The 27,264-nt window shown below is 30.0% G+C and overlaps 1 protein-coding gene across 4 annotated transcripts; it reads left to right on the top strand.

Moving 5' to 3' along the window:
• The first annotated feature begins 575 nt into the window (after window positions 1–575).
• On the top strand, window positions 576–27,264 carry LOC126745817 (alpha-tocopherol transfer protein-like). 4 transcript variants are annotated; one of them, XM_050453834.1, is made up of 7 exons: window positions 576–689; window positions 16,739–16,918; window positions 17,042–17,136; window positions 21,985–22,138; window positions 22,200–22,393; window positions 22,458–22,719; window positions 27,041–27,264. In XM_050453834.1, the coding sequence occupies exons 1-7, from the start codon at window positions 605–607 to the stop codon at window positions 27,079–27,081; spliced, it is 1,011 nt and encodes a 336-aa protein (XP_050309791.1). In that variant the 5' UTR covers window positions 576–604; the 3' UTR covers window positions 27,082–27,264. The 4 variants fall into 4 exon arrangements, with proteins under 4 accessions (XP_050309791.1, XP_050309792.1, XP_050309793.1 ...); XM_050453835.1 differs by lacking the exon at window positions 576–689 and adding an exon at window positions 1,037–1,190; XM_050453836.1 differs by lacking the exon at window positions 576–689 and adding an exon at window positions 5,355–5,544.

Raw genomic sequence — 27,264 nt, 5'->3', positions numbered from 1 at the left:
TCCTTATGGCATTACTAGAGCAGTTTGTCTAATTGTTCTTTTCTAATTTTTGCTCCTTAAATATCAAAAAATAGCCCTTAGTGCAATTTGTCCGAACCCAACTATCTTGTATTGGTAAGAGGTTTTTTCGTGATAATTTTGATGAAAGGAATTACAATATCTTACTGGGGATTAATAGACGACATGTGTTGAAAGGAAGCTGTACAGTTTGTCTAAGCCCAAACAATTGGACTTTTATAGGAAGTTTTTACTTATTTTGAAGATAGACATTAATGGAACGTATCAGCTGCTTGAATGAGGATCTGATATTCTTGTATGATCTTTTGGAATACACTGAACAGCCTGGAAGAAATAAAAATAATTTTACAGGCAATTGAAATAGAGCCTGATTTTTTATAAGCTATATATCAGCTGCTGACATACTCTCAATTGCCTGGAATAAACAAAAATGTGTTTCTTAAAATAGTTACACCATATATGATAAAAACAAATAAATTAGCACACAATGATGTGACGTACCAGTTAAAAGCCACCAAAAAATGGTAAAACCGTTACAGTAAAAACCAATAGTCATGTGTCTCAGTTTAGGCGAATATTGCGCGAAATGTTTAATTCTAAAAAGGAGAATTCTAAAAAAAATGAGGAAGCGCCAAATTTTGTTATTGACATGAAACCTTTACCTCTATCTCGTAAGTGCTATATTTTGTTTTTTAAATTTAGATTATTATTTAGTGCGATTATTTATCCTCCTTTATATACATATATGCAGTTTTGTCATTGTTTTCCTTGACAACTTACTAAGTTTACTGCTCATACGTCTTTATCTATAATAGTTTGATAATAATGTGTGTAAAAATACCGCTACAAAAAATATATTTTTAACTTATTTTGCGGTTTTATATTTTAAATATAGTCACTTACATACGTCGAGTGGAACATTTATTTAGTTAAGAATTCATGACAATTAATAATTCCCTTTTTATGAATGTATCGAAGAACCGAACCGCCGAAGGCCACTCATCACAGGCTCGATCATTAAGTTTTTTTTTTCCGAAGAGTTAAAAATGAATTTTTATTTGTCCACGTCCAGTATCGTTTCGCATGTCAACGGAACCAGTTTATAAACTCTTATCGAATAATAAATACAATGTCGGTCGCGAAAATTGTGATGGTACCGGCTTCGGATTACGGTAAGATAAAACAAGTACTCATTGTATTAAGTTTTCTTAGATATACAGGCTTAATTATAACCGTTAATTAATTTCCAACAAAAAAAGATCTCTTGAATTTTTGCTCTAAAAAATAAAATCCATTCAAAGGTCTTTTAAGACCCTTGTTGAGAAAATTACGTGATAAATAAAATACTCGATAATACTCAAAGTGTTCTCCACACAAAGACTCCTCCTGAATCGCTCCTCGAAAATTCCGCAACCACCCCAGAAAAATAAGTCTAGAGGTATCAAATCAGGGCGTCTCGCTGGCCAATGGATGGGACCACCTCTACCATTCCTGTTTTATATTTGAAAGTGAAGGGAAATGTAAGAAGGTAAAATGCTCTCTAATCTCACACCGATGAAGTGGAACCTTGACCTTTTCTTTTATGTCTTTACACGAACCAAGGTCTACTTTAGTTCAGATTACGTATTTGTAAAGAAAAAGTGCTTAATTAGGTTTGAAGCGCTTTGCGACTTTAAGTGATATTTTAAAACCAGTTACTCTATTAGCGATAAATGAAGTTGATTTTATTAAGGTAGTATCACTAGTTTAAAAAAAAAAAAAATTTTTTTATAATCATGTCGATCGAAATGGCTCTAATCACCCAAATTATTTACTCGAAATAATTTTTTTACCCTCAGATTTATCCTAAGGAATTTCACAATTTTTTCGTAAAAAAATTACAAAGATATTTCCAGTGGTTCTCAAGTTGTGATCAAAAATGTTCGAATTTGAAAAATGGTTTTAAATTCATCAAATTTGATGGCTCTTAACTAATAACTCAAAGAATTTTTGAGATACAACCAACGTTTATATATGAAATCATTTAAAAATAATTGGGCTTTTTTATGTGTAATTCTGTTTAAAATATTCTAACTATTTCATAGAAATATTTTCAATAAAAGTGAAAAATTGGTAAAAAATTTGCACAAAAAAGTAGCGTAAACAAAATTGCCCTTTTTTATTAAAGTCTTGAATTTAAAGTGACGTTTTTACACTCAAATTCATCTTCAGGAATCCCACTATTTTGTCGTGAAAAAATTATGAAAATGTTTCCAGTGGTTCCAAAGTTATGACTAAAAATGTTCGTTAAAAAATAAAAATCATAAAATAACAATTTCGCTTTGAATTTGATGTTTCTTGAACCTTGGATGCCAAAATCGTCTCTAACTCAAAAAGTTCTTGAGATATAAAAAACGTTTTTATATGAGAATGTTTGAAAATAATGAGACTTACCTCGCGTGTAACTCTCTTTAAAATATTCCAACTATTTCATAGAAATTATTCGCAATAAAATTGATAAATTGATAAAAAATTGACCAATAAAAAGTGGTCCAACCAAAAATACCATTTCAATTCAAATTTTGCGTTCAGAGTGACGTTTTTATACTTAAACTCATCTTCAGGAATTCCACTATTTTGTCGTGAAAAAATTATGAAAATATTTTCAGTGGTTCCAAAGTTATGACTAAAAATGTTCGTTAAAAAATAAAAATCATAAAATAACAATTTCGCTTTAAATTTGAAGGTTCTTGAACTTTGGATGTCAAAATCGTCTCTAATTCAAAAAGTTCTTAAGGTACAAAAAACGTTTATATATGAAAATGTTCGAAAATAATTAGACTTGTCATGCGTGTAATTCTCTTTAAAATATTCTAACTATTTCAAAGAAATATTTTCAATAGAATTGAAAAATTGATAAAAAATTGACCAATAAAAAGTGGTCCAACCAAAAATACCATTTCAATTCAAATTTTGCGTCCAGAGTGACGTTTTTACACTTGAACTCATCCTCAGGAATCCGACTATTTTAACGTGAAAAATTATGAAAATATTTCCAGTGGTTCCAAAGTTATGACCAAAAATGTTCGTTAAAAAATAAAAATCATAAAATAACAATTTCGCTTTAAATTCTTCAAATTTGAAGGTTCTTGAACTTTGAATGTCAAAATTGTCTCTAACTCAAAAAGTTCTTGAGGTACAAAAAACGTTTACATATAAAAATGTTTAAAAATAATTGGACTTTTTTATGTGTAATTTCTTTAAAATAGTCCAACTATTAATAAAAAATATTTGCAATAGAAGTAAAAAATTGGTAAAAAAATTGACCAATAAAAAGTGGTCCAACCAAAAATGCCATTTCTATTTAAATCTTGAGTTCAGAGTGACGTTTTACACTCAAATTCATCCTCAGGAATCCCATTATTTTGTCGTTAAAAAATTATGAAAATATTTCCAATGGTTCTAAAGTTATGACCAAAAAAGTTAATCAAAAAAAAAAATCATAAAATAACAATTTCGCGGTTTTCGGTTTTAATTTCTTCAAATTTGATGGCTATTGTACCTTGGATGACTAAATCTTGGATTTCTTTGTATATAATTCTTTTAAACATATTTCAATTCTTTTTTTAAAGGTTTTTTTAGACACTCTCTCTAGACACTTTTAAAAAAATATTCAGCTGATTTTAAATGCTTAAACTAGGGAATTAAAACTGCCTCTACTGATATTTTCAGTTTACAATAAAAGCAAACCGGTATAAATTCTTTTAATATCGAAAGGTGAGTATACTTTATTAAACAACAATGAGTAACTTGATGCATTAGCATGTATGTGCGCGATGATCAATAAGGAATCATGACGCATCCCTTATAAACTTGTTAATTGTTGTTTGTTAAAAAATGTTTGTAAATCTCCCGGATATGAAATGAACACACATACTAAAAAAACTTATATGTATACTTCAAATTATCATCGAGAGTAAGTCGTAAATAATGGCAAAATGTCACTAGCTTTATTTGAATATCTAGCATTTCTCATTATGAATTTTTATGTTTCATTTAAATATTTTAAAAGACAGGAAAATTGAATAAATTTTGAAATACGTTATTTGCATGAAAGTCTTTATTTCGTAAAACCAACAATAACTGAGGTGCTAATGCAAAAACCGATAAATCCACTTTTGGTCATTTTTCAGTTATCTGGATTATTACATGTTCAACAATTAACATTATCAACTTCATTTGATATCAAAATGACATTTTTGTATTTATGTTAAAAGTTGAAATTTGTTAGGGAACAATCGTTTATAGTGAATTTATCAGTTTTTGAGCTCCTCTGTTATATTATCCATATATGCCGAGTTGTTGACGCAAATACTCAAAAAGAAGACGGATTTTGTAAAACTGGTTTGTCTCTTGCTAAATTAATTAAAACAATTTAACCGGTGTAACGTCATTAGGCAAGAAAAAAAAGAACATAAATAATAATAATAATAATAATAATCTTACTGGTCGTGGTCCTACCAATTAATGCAGAATATAAAGTCCAACTCATACGCGCGTCATCGTACCATACGGTGACTTTTTAATTAATAACAATATTATTTATGCGTAATTCGTTGAGGGTATATTTCTTATTATTTATTGCTAATATACCGTTCTGTGATTAATAGCAGCAGTAGCAGGACAGGTTATTTCGGGTGAAGGATTTTCTAGACAGGGTTTTTTTTAAATAAATTATATTTATCGTACATACGTGGTTTTTTTATAATTTATGAACGACATTGAGGTGTCTGCTACATAATATTTAAACATTTCATAATAATAATTATTTTAAAAAAAACTGCATTATTATGCGTAAATATAGCAACTGATTTTATTGGAACTGCCTGAAATTAACACTCGTTTGTTATTATAATTAAGGTTTCTCTTTTTATATACGATAGACTTTTAAGATGTATTTGTTTGTTATTATTTACTCAATGAAATCATCCATTTGCAATAATAATTTTATTCTTTATCTATTTCTCTTCAAAATACTCAAATTTTAAAATATTACTAAGCCGTCAAGGCCCTTGTTTTTATTGTAGTTTATAAGTCTCCCTAAGTATATTTGTTTATTTTATTACAATTAATTGTATATTTCGCTACGTAACAATTCATGAAATTGTCATTATTAAAATAGCACCTTAATCACCTTAATAATGTAAAACAACAACAGTAATTAAGTTTTCCAAAGAACCCACCCTAATTAACCTTGAAACTCCAAATGTTGTTATAGCGTACTATAAAGCTTATTATTTTTTAAAAGTTTAAATCAGATTTAGTGAGCACGAGGTGCGCAAACGACGAATATTTGCTACGTCTACCATCAACTGAAAATCCGAATTAAAGCAGTAGTGGTGGGTCGGGTTCAGTTTCACTTGTAGTATCATCGCGGTTTCAATATTTACTGAAAGTATCCGTGCACCCATTGACTTATTAAACTTTTAAATTTCTTTTCTGTCTGCGATTCTTTCGGTCGTGCAAACATGCCGTCTGCGGAATTCGGTAAGTTATTGCTGTAATTTTTATTACGGTTAATTATAGAATATTCTAAAATTAAAAGTAATTGAAAGACGTCCTCCTTGTATACTTTTGAGTGTATTTTGTCTAATACACTTTGAAATGGGTCTGTTGAACACTGACTGACTTTCATAATATGAATAATTTCATAAATGAAGGATCCTTGGACCTCAAACATTTCCAGAGTTAGAGGGAATTTTATATACAAAAATCAACCAGATAATTAAACTGTCTGGAAGATTGTCAAAGGAGTGTCTCTTCCAGGCAGTTGAACGTGTTTTTCTTTTCAACTGCTTGGAAAAATTAACTGGAAACTCACAATTTTCGACTGTCATCTATCAAAAAACGTTATGAAATTTAAAGAAATCAAATAGTGAATTTCTGGATTTTTTTTTACAGTTAAGTCTGATTGGGCGTATTTCTGTTAACTTCTAGGCGGTTGACATATGCATTCGATTTTTCAGAATTTTGTGACATTTTAGGCAATTTAATTAGTTCCTTATTCACTGAATTCCAGAGGCAGTTGAATAATGGAATTAGTTTTATTATTCCAGGCAGTTGAGCGTTAAAATTTGGCAAATTTCTGAAAAAATTAATCCTTGTGGTATACACTTTGAAATGGGTCTGTCTCCATTACTTTATTAACCCATAGTTCTTCCATGTTCACTTTAATCTTGTAGAAAAATTCACCTACATTGAAACATACTTTATTTCATTATTAGTGATACTATGTAAGATCGAGTTTGCCCTGCAGTCTTTCTGATTTAGATATGCCTAATTTTAACTTGGATTTTTTTTAGACATTTCTATTGTTATATATAAAAATGTATTGCCCGTCTTGAACAGAACAAACGAACATAGAACATAGTAAATTATGTAGATGAAATTATTCCACTGATAAACTATTACTATTCAATCATCACAGGTATTACTTAAGTGTATTGGAAACTCCTGGTTTTTCTCAAATAATAAACGAATCTATCAGGGTTTCTGATTCCAATATAAGCGATTATAATCGAGGAGGAGGTTCCAATCTTGTGCTTTTAAATTAAATAAGTAACACTAAACAAGAGTTTATTCGTATTCAGATTACATAAACTGATTTTTTTTTGTATGCAAATGACATTACATAAGATGGCAATATTTTAAGTACATATAATGCGTATCTTCCAGAAAAATGCCATTTAAGGTCTTTAAAGTACTTTTAAGTTTCTGCCAGGCATTCATAGCGATTTTTAAGACGTCTATACATGACGTGAATTTGAGGCGTCTTCAATCTTCAAAAGAAGAACTGATCTATAACTGCCGTTAAATCTGAAACTATTCCTTGGACTTATTTATGCCATAGGGAACATTTGTAAAGAATATTCTTTTAAATACTAGGCTTTTTATTACTTGAGAATATTCCAAGCAGTTTTTAAGATATTAAATTTTGAAGTGAGTGGTCACTTTGACAATCAAACAACAATTTTGGGTATCATCACCTAAAAGTGCCGATAACTCTGAAACTATTCCTTAAATTAATTTACACCATAAGACATATTTGCGAAGAATATTCTCTTGAATGTCACACTTTTTGTTTCGTAAGAATATTCCAACCAGTTTTTGAGATATTGCATTTTGAATTTCGTCCAGGCAGTTGAGGTCATTAATTTCTTTTTTTAAACGTCAAGTGCCTTGACTTAAAAAGAGTAAAATCAATAATTTCTTCCAGGCAATTTACATCATCAACTTTTTCATTGACTAGTTTACATCATAATGAATATTGTCCTGAATATGTGCATGATTTAAAATTAATCAGTAGACAAAGGGATAAAGCTACCTACAAATATAAAAGAAATAGGGCCCATTACAATTGCAACCAGTTTAAAGAAATTAGTAATGTTGCATTGAGATACACTTAAATGCAATTAATGATTTTTTTATTAGCATATTAAAATATACGTTACTGATTTATTATTATAAAAACAACAAGTTTTGTCACTATACATTTCAGTGTTCCTTACAAATTAGTTCAAATTTAGCTCATAACATATACCCTAAGTGTGCAATCCTGTTACTTTACAGTATCTACGGTCAATATATGTTTGTTGGTAAATAATATGTCTAAGATTTTTAAATTCTCAAAATTTCTAATAAATTTAATTTTTTCTTTATTGGATCTAGAAATTCTAGAAAGAATGGACGAAAAAAATTGATTTTTCAGAAGAATTTCTTACTGGTAAGTTGTGTGGGGGGGTGGGGTGAGGTTAAAAAACGTTTTTTTTTGCATAAAATAACTGCCTAAGAAAAAAATGGTTTTTAAGAAAATTATAGGTGATAAACAAATCTATAGTTAACCTATATCAAAGTAATATTTTTATAATTTTGTTGTAATTAATAATAATAATTGTTGTCGTAGCTACGACATATTTTTATTTTCATGGTCTACCTAAATAAGTCACAGCCGTAATAAATCTGACATTGTTATAAAGTTTGAACCATTCGACAAGCACGGTTCCATTTTCATTAAAGGTGGCTCTCCATGCAGCTTTGAAAATAGATTTTCGTTATCGAATATTAATATCGAACAAATCACATATCGTAATTTTTTTCCTAACCACATAAAAAAAATATCAGCCGCAATTGATGTTAGTGAATAATATTAGCAGCTAACCCAACTCAACCCAAATCTGCCGTAATTTAATTTTGTAAATACTAATCAGGTCCGTATTAAAGAAAAAAGCTTGAAAACTGCTATTTTTATACCGAAACGTCGAGACAGACATTTAAGTTACACATTGTTGAAAAGGAAAATAAAAATTTTTTTTAAATATAAAATAAAAAATCCAGGTCCGTATTTTAAAAAAAAAAAGTTGATGATGATATCTAAAAAACGAAACGTCGCATAAAAAATTTAATACACTTTTTTAATCAGAATAAAATGCCGCAACTTTTTTCTAATTTAACCGCCCTCGTATCTTTTATAGTATAGGATATAGCAATACTGTCCCTATGAAAAAGGAGACACCCTATATATGCTTGTCAAATACAGATGTCTTTGGAATCTGTGCTCTGAATAATTGGTCCAAAAAAATGGTTCTTATTGACGTATGAAAGTTAGTTCTTCATTTAATACTCTCCTAGTTAAAAGAAAAACACGGGCTGTGATATTTTTGTTTAAAATATTAAATCACTTTAATTATACAGACTGTAACTTAATCAAGTTTATTCGATTGAATGTACCTGAAATTAATCTAAGACTTCCAAATGATCTTAGATCCTTAAAATACGGTATATTTATTTAATTATTGTCTAACCATATCTGCACGTTTTAATCTATATTTTAGGTTAAACGCTACATTTGCGAGACTTTGAGTTTATTTTAGGTAAAATATGGCATGTGTAACTCTTTCCAATAATTTAATAATTAAATATGCAAAAAAAAATGTAAAGAAAAAAACGCGTGCCTAGCACCGCTCCCATAAGAGGCAATAGAATTTTTTGGGGGGCGATACCGTAAAAAATGTTTGACTCTCACTTTCCGCGCAACTTAGTAATGACATTTTACTATTAATTTTTTTTTTATTCATTGCGGATTTTTTTCTAATGACATCTTCAGGGATATTTAAAAAAGCGAAAAAATTTTTTTTTAATTAATTAAATAAAATCAAGAATTTTTTGATGGAAATTAGATAGTAATATACAGTGGCATTTTTTTTTTGTAAATTGCTGGAAATTAATTCTTTCTAGAAAAATAGATTCAATAAAGAGAAAATTAAATTTATTATTTTAGCGAAATTATGAAAATTTAAAAATTATTAATTTTACTCTTTTTAAGAAAATCAATAATTTCGTCTAGGCAGTTGACGTCATTCAAAAAAAAAATTGCCTGGACGAAATTCAAAATTTAATATCTCAAAAATTGGTTGGAATATTCTTACGAAACAAAAAGTGTGATATTCAAGAGAATACTCTTTGCAAATGTTTCTTATGGTGTAAATTAATTTAAGAAATAGTTTCAGAGTTATCGGCACTTTTAGGTGACGATACCCAAAATTGTTGTTTGATTTTCAAAGTGATCACTCACTTCAAATTCCAACATCTCAAAAACTAGTTGGGATATTCTCATTAAACAAAAAGCATAGTATGCAAAATATTATTCTTTGCAAATGATTCCTATGGTGTAAATTAATCCAAGGAATAGTTTCATAATTGTCGGCATGTCCAAGGCTGCTGTTTGAACTTCAAAGTGACCACTCATTTCAAACTCCAATATCTCAAAAACTAGTTGGAATATTGTCATAAAACAAAAGGCACATATTCAAGACAATATTCATTATGATGTAAACTAGTCATTAAAAACCTGAATGATGTCTATTGCCTAGAAGAAATTATTGATTGTACTCTTTTTAAAAAAATCAATAATTTCGTCTAGGCAGTTGACGTCATTAACTGTGTTATTATATTAGATATTAACGACAAAACCAGCTGTTATTCATGTGTATAATTTTGGAAAACAATGATGTTTGAAAACAATTTCTTACTGGTAAGTTGTGTAGGGTGGGTGGGGGGCTAGAGTAAGGTAAATGAAAAACAGGTTTTCTGCAGAAAATAACTGCCTGAAAAAAAAATGCTTTTTAAAAAATTTATAGATGAAAAAAATCTATAGTTTTGGTATAGTATAGGGTTTGGTTAGTATAGTATATTAGTATTTGGTATAGTCATACTTTTCTCACATAACCTTAAGGTTTTCAAGTAAAATTTCGACATTTAAAAAAATTGATATGGGATTTATATATCTAGTTTTTAAACTCGATTACTACACCTCAAATTTTTAATGAAATTTTCCTGAAAAAAATGGTGAAAAATCTCTGTTTTTTGTCCATGTTATCCAATCTAATAACGCTGTTTTTATACTAAATATTTATACATAAAATTATATCAAATTAAAATAAACAGTGCTATTAAATTAAATATTTAATCTATACTTTATGCAAAAACAATCTTTTTCATCAACAGAACCCTTACCCCCCCACCCACCCCAAACATTTGTCCAGTAAGAAATTCTTTTGAAAAATCACCGTTTTTCATCCATAATATTCAAACTAATGGCACTGTTTTTGTATTAAATATATATATATTTTTTTTTTTTGAAAATATTTCAGTTGTTTTTGGTTCTAGACAACTTTTCATTTTTTTTTCGATATTTATGGTTGAATTCCAACCAAAAATGTACATCTGCTATAAACCAAAAATAGACGTTTATTTAACTATCGTGTGTTGCTTGGGCAAGGTGGGGTCCAACTTGTTGCTCAGTATTTCTAATAAGAAACCCAGCGCTTTAAAGGCTTCATTCGTAATGTTGGAAAATGACTATTGAATTTTAAATTTGACTGAAAAACAAATCGTACTACATATTTAATCTAGTTCAGAATTTTCAATATAATAATAACTAATAAAACCCTTTTTTTTTAACGTTTAAAGCCATTTTACTATTAACAAACCATGTGACATATTTGTGCAGGAAAAACTTTCAGAATCTTTAGCACACTCAATAATCAATCATCTATTATCTCTATATTGAATAAAATGTTAGTAGTATAAATTACAGCGGAGACAAAGTACATGTTTTCAGGTTGAGAAAAATTTAGTAAGTTTATATATTTGCCTTAAGATGGTTAAAAATATCATTATTTATAGCCTCTTAATGATTGAAACACCAAAGGATTTATTTGAAAAACGAATACACCGCTCTATTTACTAGTAGTTTTTCATACATTATGGTGGTTCTATACAACCAATTTCGACCAGATTTTCAACGTTTATTACACCATTTTCTTAAAATTGTTAATTTCTAAAAATGTCATGTTCACTTTCATAATTTTTGTATCTATAGAGTAAAGCGGGGAAATATGGCAACATAAAATTGTCAATCGCTCACATTCTGACCTACTCGCAATATGAACACTGAACCTTAGAGCGTACCCATGTAGGTTTGCGACGTGAAAACTCTCGTTGCCATATTCTCGTCGTCAGAAAGAGTATAATCATAAATGTCCAATGATACGGTATTGCCATATATATATATATGGCATCTAGCTCAGGGTAATATGGCAACATGTTTTCTTTATATAAAAATTAGGAATTAGGAGTTTTTTTTAATAAAAAAATGCTAATGATCCCAAAAACATAAATTTATTTCTAATGAAAGAAGTTAAATACAAAGCATGAAAACTCATTAATATAATTCCTAGTGGCTACTAGTAGATATCCTCTAATTTAACTGTTTCTTTGAGCAAATTCGGATAATGGCGTACATTCTACGTAAAATCTGTCAGATCTCGTACATATCTCATGGATCCATTTCATACATGTCATGCACTGAAGCTAGTTGCGTTTGGGACCAAAGTTGTCTAATTTCTGTGGTTTGTACGCATTGTATATCAATCAATCCAAGGGTGGTAAATCGTAATAAGAAAAAGCAAAAAAATAATAATACCAGTTTTAAAAATAGCAAAACTATAAAGTGAATTATTGGTGAAGAAATAAAATAGAACCAAAAAATGCTCTTATTATTCACCAATTTTGGTGAATTTATATATGAGGATTTATATTTATTAAAACTTACACACTAAAACAGACACTCTCCACTCAGATTGACTATATTAATTTAAAACAGCAGGTAATTAATGATGAACAATTATTCTCGTATCAGATTTAATTGATTCTGATTTTAAAAAATGTTATTGATGCCTTTTTTGCCTGGAAATAGGATTTTCAGGTTATTTCTTGTTCCTATTGTCTAAATAACTTACTGCCTGCAAGAATTTTATTAATCCCTAATTCCTTTCTTCCAGGATCAGTTCCGGAATGAATTGACGTTATCCTTAACTGCCTGGATGAAACTAATAATCAATTTTTGTCTTATTTCTATTTTCTGTGATACCTGGAAAACTCGAAACTTACCTCAACTGCCTGGAATAAATTAATTTTTTTTTCCAGGCAGTTGAATTAATTTCCCTGTTTTTTGTTCCGAGGCAACCGAATAAAAGAAATAAATTATTACAGGCTTTTGAGGTTGTTTTTCGTTCCTGTTGCCTAAAAAACTGACGTCGACATTGCCTGGAAGGAATTAATTAATTTTGTTCTAATTCCAGGAGTTTGAGATGAGTTTTGGCAAAAAATGGCGTTTGCCTCAACTGCCTGGAATAAATTAATTTTTTTTTCCAGGCAGTTGAATTAATTTCGCTGTTTTTTGTTTCAATACAACTCAATAAAAAAAGAATAAATTATTCCAGGCTTTTGAGGTCATTTTTCGTTCCTGTTGCCTAAAAAACTCACATCGACACTGCCTGGAAGGATTCAATTAATTTTGCTTTTATTCCAGAAATTTAAAATTAGTTCTGGAAATAATCGATATTTGCCTTAATTGTCTGGATCTAACTAATAATTTGTTTCCTTTTCTATTTTTTGATGTTTGTAATGATTTGAAACTTACCTCAACTGCCTGGAATAATTTTTATTTTTTTACAGGAATTCGAATTAATTTAACTCTTCAATAAAAAAAAAAAATCTTCCAGGCTTTTGACGTTATTTTACGTTCCAATTGACTGGAAGAATTTAATTAATTTTCCTTTCTTCCAGGAATTTTAGAGTCCTGGAAGAACTTGGCATTTAATTCAACTGCCTGGAGTTAACCTGGAATTAATTTGGAGCATACAAACTTGTAGGTGCTTTGACATATTTCTCTTTAATGAAATTTTTAATAATGGAAATTCTATTACTCCCACCCAAATCTCATTGGATTTTACAATCGTTCTTCTTTTTTTCGTAATATCTGGATTTTGGACAGTAATCAATTCTTTTTTCAATCAATTCTTCATTAACTTTTTTTTTTAAGTCACTTTGGGCAGTAAATCTCAATTTTACGAAAGTTGTCTAATTTCTGTGGTTTGTACGCATTGTATATCAATCAATCCAAGGGTGGTAAATCGTAATAAGAAAAAGCAAAAAAAATAATAATACCAGTTTTAAAAATACCAAAACTATAAAGTGAATTGTTGGTTGAAATAAAATAGAACCAAAAATTGCTCTTATTATTCACCAATTTTGGTGAATTTATATATGAGGATTTATATTTATTAAAACTTACACACTAAAACAGACACTCTCCACTCAGATTGACTATATTAATTTAAAACAGCAGGTAATTAATTATGAACAATTATTCTCGTATCAGATTTAATTGATTCTGATTTTAAAGAATGTTATTGATGCCTTTTTTGCCTGGAATTAGGATTTTTCATCAATATCGACTTTGGATTCGTCGCTTTCCTGCGTTACTACCTCTGTTTCGGTATCTGACGAAGAAGGGCTTGGTAGTTTTTTGGTTTTCTTCTTTGGTATCCCGGTTTTCTTAATATTTTGTATTTTTTTCCGTTCTTCTTTTTGTTTTAATTTTCTGTTCTTATCATCTTTCTTTGTCCGTTTTGCGGAAATTGTTTCTGGTGAAGTTAGTATCTCGGCATGTTGTTTCCGTTTATAGCCACTTGACCATAAAGTCCCGTTTTGAATTGTTGCAGCCTTACACCAGGCAATATTTAATAGTTAGGCAAATTGCAATCAGCTTAGTTTTCGACCAGAATTGTTATGTAACCAGTTTTGATAAGTTTGAGCCCAATGGGCTTTCAAGGGCTTAAAGAATGAGCGATCAAGCGGTTGGAGCCAATGAGTGGTGTGGCTGGGCAAACAAAACAGGATCACGTCATTCGCTACAGCAAAATCTAAGAGTTCGACATTGGAACAGTGCGAGGAATGTCCATCCATAATTAATAGAACCTTACCGATACCTTTCCCCAGAATAAAAATGTCTTTAAACCATCGGAAAAAAATTTCAGATGTGACATAAGCTGACTTTTCGCCCATAACAACCTTGCCGTTCGAATTCCCGTTTTGTATTTTTGCCCTTAAATATACAGCAGGGTGGGAAAAAAGTTCCTTCTGCGTTTACACAGGTTATAACGGAAATAGTTTCTCCTTTTTCAGCGCTTGTGATACAATTTACCATTTCAGCGTCACAACTTTGCCTGGATTGTTATTCAATTGCAATCCTGTTTCATCGAGATTAAAAATCTTTTGTGGGGTATTCAATAAATTGTTTTCTCTAAGAACGTTTCCCAGTAAGTAAGTAAGTAAGTTGTTTTGTCATGCCCTTGGCCCTGGCAGTAGACATACCTTGAGCCTTACGAACGGCCAGTACAGGGTGTCTTCTCATAAAGGCTAGAAACCAGTCTTGTCCTGCCATTTTTCGTTCAGTATTGAATTTATATGGAATATTTTGTTGAGCCACAAAAGAATAAGCAAGCTTTCTTATGTCATGAGCAGTTAAAGCAAAGCCGTGAAATAAGTATATATTTGGCTAAACTTGCTTCTTGTTCCATAGTAAGTGAGCCTTTGCGACCTAATGCCATCTTATCCAAATTTCCGGAACGCATTCTTCTCATTAAGGTCCTAACTGGAACGTTATAAGTACCACTTATTTCCCGAACCGACTCTTTGCCTGCACGAATATCATTTACTGCATTTCGAAGATCTACTTCTGACCCTTCTATTTTTCCGAATATAAGAACGTGGCTTAGTGTTTATCTGGAATGATAAAAAAATACGAACTACCATGAGCTATACCTATCGAAAAAGTACTTGGGGTAATATGCCGCACTTGTGCATTTTCAACGTTTCAACTGAAAAGCAAAAACCCGGTGTAAATACAGTCAGCGGCGAAGGTGTTAAATGTTAGGTTATGAATCTCACCTCGCCACAGCAACGTGGATTATTTCAATCGGATCACAAAAACTTAATTTTTTCGTGGGTACTGGTACCAGTTTTTGGGGTTTATCGTGCACTAAATGATGAAAATTATAGAAAATCAGTAAACAGGTGGTTGACTACGTTAATGTCGACATGTTGACTGAGGCATATTACCCAATGCGGCATATTCCCCCGTTTTACTCTATGTACAATCTGTATTGAATGTCAATTATTGTTGCATGATCAACCACCAATCATAGACGTGTATAATCGCGTTAATATCCTCTTTTAGTGACTATATTATTGATGAACTATTCTCGCAAAAAATGGTTGTATCCCAAAAACACCATTACTAATAAAAATTATTTAATATTCTTCATATTGAAAAACCGACGTCATATTTATGAACTAATTTAATCAAAATTTGAGTGCGTTACGTACATCACGTAAATCTTAAGAAACGACTTATAAATTACATTATAAAATGAGTTATTTATTTAATAATGTTACTAATGGGAACCGCATCATTAACAATGACAATGAAAATACACCGGAATTACGTCGTTTTGCCCAGAAATTGCTTGGAAAATTATTGGATATCGTCAACTACTAATAATTATTTTTAAGGAGCGTATCATTAACTTTAAACATTTAGCATGCCATCATAATTCACTTTTGTTTATTAAAATTCTAATGAGCATGAGCAGTAGTAGCAACATTAATGAGAGAAAATAAAATAATAAACCTTCAAAATCAGGTTCACCTTATAATAATAATGTTGTGAAATTTACTAACCATGGTCAAAATTTAGCATTCTCCACTCTTCGATATTCATATAAATAAAAGTAATAAACCGATAACGTTCAAGGATGGTACACGTTCGATGCACATATTTAATTTATGTATGTGGGTATAGTCATTATTTATTTGAAATGTTAATTGATTTATGGAATTGTACTCGATTAGCATTTTTTTATTAGGAAATCAATTAATAGGCTTTGGACTCATGTCCTAATGATGAAATAAGAATCATGATTCCCAGGAATCCTATTGGAATTCTTTAGCTAGAGCTTCAACTTTTTAGACATTGATTTATTTTACAATTAAATTTTATCAAAAAAAGGATGTAAATATCTTTTTTATATAAATATTTTCTAAAATGATAAAAGGATGAGTTATTGTCAGACATTCTCCTCTTATCGCTTGATCCTTGAGGATCTTTTTATCATTTCATGCACACATTAATAAATTTATCGAGATCCTCACAGACCGAGTATAAAAGCGAAATTTTAAAAAATTAATCAATAAAACAAGAGATTTTGGTTGTCAAGGTACTAAAAACCTCGAGTTAAAATTACATCTAGTATACAAATGTCGTTTTTTATTTTAGTTAAGCAGTCCCTGATGTCAAACATGACGGAAATGCCAACGGTCCAACTAGGAAATTACACGTTGCAAGTGGAATTGAAAGAACCCAATTCGAAAGTCCAAGAAATTGCCCGGAAAGAACTTCGAGAAACTCCGGAGGTTGCGCAAGCGGCAATTAAAGAACTAAGGGAACTTTTAAAAGGTATAAAAAAAATGTGTCATTTAATACAATAATTTGATGAATTAATGGCCACTTTTCACAATTTGCAATTAATTTGCTTAAAATAGTGACAAATTGATAAAGTTAAATCAATATTTATTGCAGAAGAGAAAGATCTGTATGTCCCACTAGAAAACGACCTCTACTTAACCAGATTCTTGAGGCCTACGAAGTTTTACCCCGAAAGTGCTAGGGACTTGGTAAGTTGTATATACGTCACAACTATTTTATATACTTATTACATATAACATCTATTTAATGATTAATATTGACTTGTTGGACATAACATACAGAACATATTTTCAGAGAATCTGACCTTTGTAGCGTGATCGATTTTACGTAAGGTGCATTAATAATAATTAATTGTTCATCGAAATTCTCCGTAAGGATTTTTTATTTGCACACCTGATTTTATTTAGTCCTTGGGTGCCAACAATGTTTTTTTAGTTAGAGAGACCAAATGCGCATATTTCTGGATATAAGAGAGAGAGAGAGAGATGTGGAAATTGGAACGTAGAGTCTTCTAATAAATTTATTGGACACCTATTTTGGGGTTTTTCCAAAAAAAAAATAAAAATGGAGAAATCAGTCTTGGAAGTTGAAAAAAATTTCATTAAAAAAAATTGTCATTTTAGGGATAAAATGCGTATATCTCTGGATACAAGAGAGATAGAGATGTGAAAATTGGAACATGGATGCTCCTAATTAATTCATTGGACACCTATTTCAGTGTTTTTCCAAAAAAAATTAAAAATGGAGAAATTAGCCTTGGAAGTTGAAAAAAATTTAATTAAAAAAAATTTTAATTCCAGGGACAAAATGCGCATATCTCTGGATATAAGAGAGATAGAGATGTGAAAATTGGAACATAGACTCTTCTAATAAAATCATTGGATACCTGTTTCAGCGTTTTTCCAAAAAAAAATTAAAAATGGAGAAATCAGTCTTGGAAGTTGAAAAAAATTTCATTAAAAAAAATTGTCATTTTAGGGATAAAATGCGTATATCTCTGGATACAAGAGAGATAGAGATGTGAAAATTGGAACATGGATGCTCCTAATTAATTCATTGGACACCTATTTCAGCGTTTCTCCAAAAAAAAATAGAAAATGGAGAAATTAGCCTTGGAAGTTGAAAAAAATTTAATTAAAAAAAAATTTAATTCCAGGGACAAAATGCGCATACCTCTGAATACAAGAGAGATAGAGATGTGAAAATTGGAACATGGATTCTCCTAATTAATTCATTGGACACCTATTTCAGCGTTTTTTCAAAAAAAAAATAAAAATGGAGAAATCAGTCTTGGAAGTTGAAAAAAATTTCATTAAAAAAAATTGTCATTTTAGGGATAAAATGCGTATATCTCTAGATACAAGAGAGATAGAGATGTGAAAATTGGAACATGGATGCTCCTAATTAATTCATTGGACACCTATTTCAGCGTTTCTCCAAAAAAAAATAGAAAATGGAGAAATTAGCCTTGGAAGTTGAAAAAAATTTAATTAAAAAAAAATTTAATTCCAGGGACAAAATGCGCATATCTCTGGATACAAGAGGGATAGAAATGAGAAAATTGGAACATAGATTCTCCTAATTAATTCATTGGACACCTATTTCAGCGTTTTTTCAAAAAAAAAATAAAAATGGAGAAATCAGTCTTGGAAGTTGAAAAAAATTTCATAAAAAAAAAATTGTAATTCCAGGGATAAAATGCGCATATCTCTGGATATAAGAGAGATAGAGATATAAAAATTGGACCATCGATTCTCCTAATAAATTCATTGAAAACCTATTTCAGCGTTTTTCCAAAAAAAAATTAAAAATGGAAAAATCAGCCTTGGAAGTTGAAAAAAATTTCATTAAAAGAAAATTGTAATTCCAGGGACAAAATGCGCATATCTCTGGATACAAGAGGGATAGAAATGAGAAAATTGGAACATAGATTCTCCTAATTAATTCATTGGACACCTATTTCAGCGTTTTTCCAAAAAAAAATTAAAAACAGAGAAATCAGCCTTGGAAGTTGAAAAAAATTGTAATTCCAGGGATAAAATGCGCATATCTCTGGATATAAGAAAGATAGAGACGTGGAAATTGGAACATAGACTCTTTTAGTAAATTCATTGAACACCTATTTCACCGTTTTTCCAAAAAAGAATTAAAAATGGAAAAATCAGTCTTGGAAGTTAAAAAAAATTTCATAAAAAAAAATTGTCATTCCAGGGACAAAATGCGCATATCTCTGGATATAAGAGAGATAGAGATGTGAAAATTAAAACATAGATTCTCCTAATAAATTCATTGGACACCTATTTTAGCGTTTTTCCAAAAAATAATTAAAAATAGAAAAATCAGCCTTGGAAGTTGAAAAAAATTTCATAAAAAAACATTGTCATTCCAGGGATAAAATGCGCATATCTCTGGATATAAGAGAGATAGAGATGTGAAAATTGAAACCTAGATTCTCCTAATTAATTCATTAGACACCTATTTCAGCGTTTTTCCAAAAAAAAATTAAAAACAGAGAAATGAGCCTTGGAAGTTGACAAAAATTTCATAAAAAAAAAATTGTCATTCCAGGGACAAAATGCGCATATCTCTGGATACAAGGGAGATAGAGATATGAAAATTGGAACATAGATTCTCCTAATAAATTCATTGAAAACCTATTTCAGCGTTTTTCCAAAAAAAAATTAAAAATGGAAAAATCAGCCTTGGAAGTTGAAAAAAATTTCATTAAAAGAAAATTGTAATTCCAGGGACAAAATGCGCATATCTCTGGATACAAGAGGGATAGAAATGAGAAAATTGGAACATAGATTCTCCTAATTAATTCATTGGACACCTATTTCAGCGTTTTTCCAAAAAAAAATTAAAAACAGAGAAATCAGCCTTGGAAGTTGAAAAAAATTGTAATTCCAGGGATAAAATGCGCATATCTCTGGATATAAGAAAGATAGAGACGTGGAAATTGGAACATAGACTCTTTTAGTAAATTCATTGAACACCTATTTCACCGTTTTTCCAAAAAAGAATTAAAAATGGAAAAATCAGTCTTGGAAGTTAAAAAAAATTTCATAAAAAAAAATTGTCATTCCAGGGACAAAATGCGCATATCTCTGGATATAAGAGAGATAGAGATGTGAAAATTAAAACATAGATTCTCCTAATAAATTCATTGGACACCTATTTTAGCGTTTTTCCAAAAAATAATTAAAAATAGAAAAATCAGCCTTGGAAGTTGAAAAAAATTTCATAAAAAAACATTGTCATTCCAGGGATAAAATGCGCATATCTCTGGATATAAGAGAGATAGAGATGTGAAAATTGAAACCTAGATTCTCCTAATTAATTCATTAGACACCTATTTCAGCGTTTTTCCAAAAAAAAATTAAAAACAGAGAAATGAGCCTTGGAAGTTGACAAAAATTTCATAAAAAAAAAATTGTCATTCCAGGGACAAAATGCGCATATCTCTGGATACAAGGGAGATAGAGATATGAAAATTGGAACATAGATTCTCCTAATAAATTCATTAAATACTTATTTCAGCGTTTTTCCAAAAAAAAATTAAAAATGGAGAAATTAGCCTTGGAATTTGAAAAAAATTTCATAAAAAAAATTGTAATTCCAGGGATAAAATGCGTATATCTCTGGATACAAGAGAGATAGAGATGTAAAAATTGGAACATGGATTCTCCTAATTAATTCATTAGACACCTATTTCAGCGTTTTTCCAAAAAAAAATTAAAAATGGAAAAATCAGCCTTGGAAGTTGAAAAAAGTTTCATAAAAAAAAATTGTAATTCCAGGGATAAAATGCGCATATCTCTGGATATAAGAGAGATAGAGATATAAAAATTGGAACCTAGGTTCTCCTAATAAAATCATTGGATATCTTTTTCAGCGTTTTTTCAAAAAAAATTTAAAAATGGAAAAATCAGTCTTGGAAGTTAAAAAAAATTTCATAAAAAAAAATTGTAATTCCAGGGACAAAATGCGCATATCTCTGGATACAAGAAAGATAGAGATGTAAAACTTGGAACATAGATTCTCCTAATTAATTCATTAGACACCTATTTTAGCGATTTTTCAAAAAAAAATTAAAAATGGAGAAATCAGCCTTGGAAGTTGAAAAACATTTCATAAAAAAAAAAATTGTAATTCCAGGGATAAAATGCGCATATCTCTGGATATAAGAGAGATAGAGATGTGAAAATTGGAACATAGACTCTTCTACTAAATTCATTGGACACCTATTTCAGCGTTTTTTTTAAAAGCTTTTAAAAATTGAGAAATCATATATTTGCTTAAACGAGACATTTCATACATTACTCCTTATTTCCACAATCCTCAATATATTTTTTTTTTGGAAAACCTGCTGTAAATTCTATCTGGGATTACGACTCTCGGTAAATGCAGTGGCATTTTCTTCCTATAAGCCTTGCTAACAGACGTAAAACACGTCCGTGGCTTGGTTGTCTTTCTCTTAAGGTAATACATAATATATAGATAATATAATACATATTTAAAAAGAGAAAAGAAAAATTGAGAGAAGAAAGATTAATGTAGGAACATACTCGAGAAAAACTAGACGACTTATAATGTCTGATTGTGAATCCAAGTCCAAAAAAGATAAGTGGCTTTTGTAACTAATTTATCATCCCCTCGGTTCATTATTTGCAACAGTATTACTGGTCCATTATAGTGGATAAACTGGTTAAAACCTTCATGACTGAATGTCTGATGATAGGATGTTTATTGTATCTAGTGTTTGGAGTTGTCTTAAAGAAAAAAAAAGTATCAAATGTCTTGTTTAAGCAAATAAATGATTTCTCAATTTCAAAGCTTAGGAAAACAAAATTATACCTTCACATTTATTTAATTTTCGTTAAAGAAACCAAGAATTTTCATGCACTAGAACATTTGGACGTCCAGGGGTAATTCGGTCAATTGCTTTGCCTCCAACAGTCCGATTCGATCGATTTTCATTTTAAATCATACTCGAAACGTTTCTTTAACTTTCATTCACTTATATACTTTTCCAGATCAAGCGATACTACGCCTTCAAACAAAAACACGCGAACATGTTCGACGGTTTAACGCCGAACAAGGAACGCAACATATTCGAACAAAATATTTTAACGGTGCAACCCAACAGGGATCAGTTCGGCAGACGGATATTGGTTATTGAATTGGGATGTACGTATCATCTATATCCGATAGATTCCATAAAATATATCAAGGTTTAACCCGATTTCAGCCAAATGGAAAACTGACAAGGTGACTTTAGACGAGGTGTTTAAGGGCTGCGTGCTATTCCTGGAGACGGCCATGTTAGAACCCGAAACTCAGGTGTGCGGAGCGGTGGTGATTTTCGACATGAACGGCCTCTCTTTGTCTCAAACCACCAAGTTTACGCCATCCTTTGCAGCGAGAATCGTTGAATGGCTACAAGTGAGTCCTACTATTCGCTTTTTACAATAATTAATAAATAAAAAACTGTTTCTACTATTCTCAGGACAGCGTGCCACTTAGGATAAAGAACATCCATGTGGTAAACCAGCCGTACATTTTCAAAATGGTGTTCGCCCTATTCAAGCCATTCTTAAGGGAAAAACTTCGCAGTCGTATTATTTTCCACGGTACTAACAGGAAGTCGTTGCACGAGTACGTGGACCCCAGTGCTTTACCTGAATGGTACGGGGGTACTTTGGATGTCCCGATGATTAGCGGACCCCAATGGTTGCAGCTTTTAGAAAAGTGCGAGGCAGAGTTTGAAGGTAATAATAATTCTTATATTTCCTCAGTGCAAAGTACATATACAAAAATATAGTGCCTTAACTGTAACTAATATCTGAATTGACGCTACAAATAATGAAAAGTTCGCGTACATAACCGGATATATCCACTTTCAGAAAGTTTTCAGGAAACACGAAAAGCACCCGTATGCGTATTTACATTTGAAAATAGTAAAATTTTAAGAAAATAGCTTAAATTAAGCGGGGTGGACCAATTTATTAACAACAAGAAAGCAAAAGGCAGCAAAAAGAAACAACAAAAATAAAATTAACAATTCGTCATTATTAGCAATAAAAGCTTGTATATTTCCGTTTTTGCACACAAATCAGACATAGTAAGCAAAAATATATATTTATTTCTCTTTAAACAAACTGGATCAAGCTAATTAATTTGAGAAAAGTGAAAGGAAAATTAAATATGTATGTAAGGATTTTTTATTTGCACACCCACGGGTGCCAACTATGACATGTTTTTTAGTTAGAGAGACCAAATGCGCATATCTCTGGATATAAGAGAGATAGAGATGTGAGAATTGAAACATAGACTCTCCTAACAAATTCATTGGACACATATTTGAGAGTTTAAAAAAAAAATTTTAAATGGAGAAATCAGTCTTGGAAGTTGAAAGAAATTTAATTATAAAAAAAAATGTAATACCAGGGACAAAATGCGTATATCTCTGGAAATAAGAGAGATAAAGATGTGAAAATTGGAACATAGATTCTCCTAATTAATTCATTGGTCTCGCCTACGAGTATTATATACCTGGACAGATTTATTTGCTTGGAAAATTGGTTGAATAAGTACTTATTTCAACAACGTAAACTCCAAAAAGTCTCTAAATTTAATATTACTAATGATCCTGATGGTATATTTTTAAGTTAAAAGAGCTGCTTTATCACGAAATTTTAATGCATATCAACAAGATTTTAATGTATTGCAAAGAATATCTACATGATTGAGTCTGATGATGACTCGCTAAATTTGCCTAAATCTAAATACAGTTTAAACACCCAGGAGTAGCATCTTCTTACTATTATTATTATTATCAACATTATTAATCCAGTCACTTGGCATATTGTCATCATAAATTAGTCCCGCATCTGTGCGGGTATCTGGCTTTTCTCTGGTAGGGTTTGCTTTTTTGAAAGACTTATAACAAGAACATCGGTTAGCAGAAAGTCACGTTGACTCTTGATTCTTAATGGCAGCTTTGGTCACAGAAGAATTAATAATTGATTTAATTTCAATTATGGAAAAATCATCCATAATTGTCAAAGACACTTAAAATTTTAATATGGAAGCAAACGTTTTAGTCATGGGTCTTCTATCTGAAATATATTCAATATAAAGTGACACCTGTTTCGTCGACTTACTGGACTCGTCAGACCTATTTGAAACAGCTACTAACACAACCGGGAGAGAGATTTAAGACGTGTGTCAGATTTTCAAGTTTCGTTATACACTTCGTTGTTTTATATTAATAATTAGAAGACTATCTTAAGATTTTTAAAGTTAATATTCAACGATTTCTTAGTAAATTTCTGGTTTTGGTATATTTGTCAACGGTCAAGGAATATTTATTAAACTGTAGAATATACGTATATCAAATACGATTATTTCTACCAAAGGAAGAAAATTTCGGCATTTAAAAAAATTGACTGAATTGAATTTACATATCTAGTTTTTAAATTCGATTATATTTGATAAAAGTCTTATGAAAAATCACTGTTTTTCGTCCATATTATCCAGTCTAATAACGTTGTTTTTATATTAAATATTTATATATAAAATTATATCAAATTTAAATAAACAATGCTATTAAATTAAATAATTAATATATATTTTGTGCAAAAACATTATTTTTCATTAATACAACCCTTAGCCCCCCACCCACCCCACATGACTTACCAGTAAGAAATTGTTGTAAAAAATCACCCTTTTTGTGTCCATAATATCCAATCTAATAGCACTGTTTTTGTATTAAATATTTATTATTATACATATTTATAATTATATCAAATTTAAATAAACAAATTGTGTTATTAGATTAGATATTAACAATGAAATCAGCTGTTATTCGTGCGTGTTATTTAGGAAAACAATGATTTTTCAAAACAATTTCTTACTGATAAGTTGTGTGGGGTGGGTGGGGGCTAAGGGTTGTATTAATGAAAAATAATGTTATTGCACAAAATATAGATTAAATATTTAATTTAATGGCACTGTTTATTTAATATTTTTAAATATAAATATTTAATTTTCAATGAAAAAACACCGTTATTAGATTGTATAATATGGACGAAAAACAGTGATTTTTCATAGGTATTATCGTCGAAATATGATGATTTTTCAAAAGAATTTCTTACTGGGCAAATGTTTGGGGTGGGTGGGTGGGGGCAAGGGTAGGGTTTTTAAAAAATGGGTTTTTTGCATTAAATAATTGCCTGAGAAAAAAATGATGTTTAAGAAATATATAGGTGATAACAAATTTATACATATTGCATCTATCTCACATAACCCTTAGATTTTCGAGTAATATGTGAAAAACTCTATTTTATCAAAAACAAGGCGTATTGCTATGAAAATTAAAGTAATTGTGCTATTTTTTTATTGCAAATAAGTGTGATATATTTATCAAACGTATATATATAAGTTATATTTATTAAACTGTAGAATATACGTTTATCATATACGATTTTGTTTACAAAAGGGAAAAAATTTCGGCATTTAAAAAAATTGACACGGGGTTTACATATCTAGCGTTTAAATTCGATTACTACACTTCAAATAATTGATGATTTTTTTTTGAAAAATCACTGTTTTTCGTTCATTTTATCCAGTCTAATAACGTTGTTTTTATATAAAATATTTATATATAAAATTATATCAAATTTTAATAAAAAATGCTATTAAATTAAATAATTAATCTATATTTTGTGCAAAAACATTATTTTTCATTAATACAACCCTTAGCCCCCCACCCACCCCAAACATTTGCCCAGTAAGAAATTCTTTTGAGAAATCATCATATTTTGACAATAATATCTATAAAAAATCACTGTTTTTCGTCCGTATTATACGAGGGCTGTTTAATAAAGACTCAGACTCAGGCTATGAAAATTTTATTACAAAGAATTATATATCAACGCTTCTGTCACGTTTAAAGTAGTCACCATTCAAGGCGATACATTTATTCCAGCGCCGCTGCCACTCCAAAAACGCGTCCTCGAAGCTCTTCTTAGTCGGGCGCTTAAATATCGCCTCTAAAGCTTTAACAGCAGCATCTCCGGAGGGAAAACGCCTTATTTATTAAACTATTTAAGGCATTTAAACAAAAAATTCACGGGATTTACATATCTAGTTTTTAAACTCGATTACTACACCTCAAATATTTGATGAAATTCTTCTGATAAAATTATTGTTTTTTGTCGATAATAACCAATCTAATAGCACTGTTTTTGTATTAAATATTTATTAATATACATATATATAATTATATAAAATTTAAATAAACAAACCGTGTTATTAGATTAGATATTAATGACGAAACCAGCTGTTATTCACGCGTATAATTTTGAAAAACAATGATTTTTTAAAACAGTTTCTTAGTGGTAAGTTGTGTGGGGTGGGTGGGGGGCTAAGGGTAGGATTCATGAAAAACGTTTTTTTTTTTGCAGTAATTAATTGCCTGAGAAAAAAATGCTTTTTAAGAAAATTATAGGTGATTAAAAAATCTGTAGCTTCTATACTTTAATAAGTGGTAATCCAGTTTTTTTAAGATAAATCATCCAGTTTTCAAAAAATTGAAGTTTTTTTTTGTTCTTTTTTAGCTTTTTATTATCTATAGGTTCAAAAGTACAATTTTTAAACTAAAACTATTGATACAAAATTAATGCAATTTACGCCCTTGTACAACTATACCAAATTTAATTTTGGGGGTTCTGGTTTGGTGGAAGTAATAAGCAGATAGTGAAACACTAGAATATTTCCACCTTTTTATTATTTGTTGTTGTGTTTTTTTAATACAGGGTGTCTTGTAAATAATTTAACAGCAGATTCTTTCAAGAAAATTAAAATCTTCCTAGTCAAATTTTGTTAAAAACAAAGAATAAATGCTATAGCCATAAATAAAAAAAAATTACCCTGTACCTCGGGTTGCCTTCACTTTCGGACTAGAAAAACGTTACTTAACCTAATTTTTTTCCCTAAAAGCAACCTGCTGTTAAATTATTTACCCTTATTTATGTGACCTCCCTGTATATCCATATCATATTTAAAACACCATCATTTTTATTTTAGCAATCAACTCCTACGGTTATAAGAAGAAGGTGACAAAGTAGACAGTACCACCAGGAAAGTGCCCATATATGTAGATAAGTGTATGATTTTATAAGTCTAGAAAGTAATTGTTTTAATATTTTAAAAATTTTTATTTTATATTTTGTTTATTTGCCAATTCGATGTTTGTTGTTAAAGTTGCTTGATTTGTAGTTAAATGTAGCAAATACAAGACTGTTCTTAAT

Source organism: Anthonomus grandis, chromosome 16 (genome assembly GCF_022605725.1).
Source record: "Anthonomus grandis grandis chromosome 16, icAntGran1.3, whole genome shotgun sequence".
In the NCBI taxonomy this organism is placed as follows: Eukaryota; Metazoa; Arthropoda; class Insecta; order Coleoptera; family Curculionidae; genus Anthonomus; species Anthonomus grandis.
This window is presented reverse-complemented; position numbering and strand designations above follow the sequence as displayed.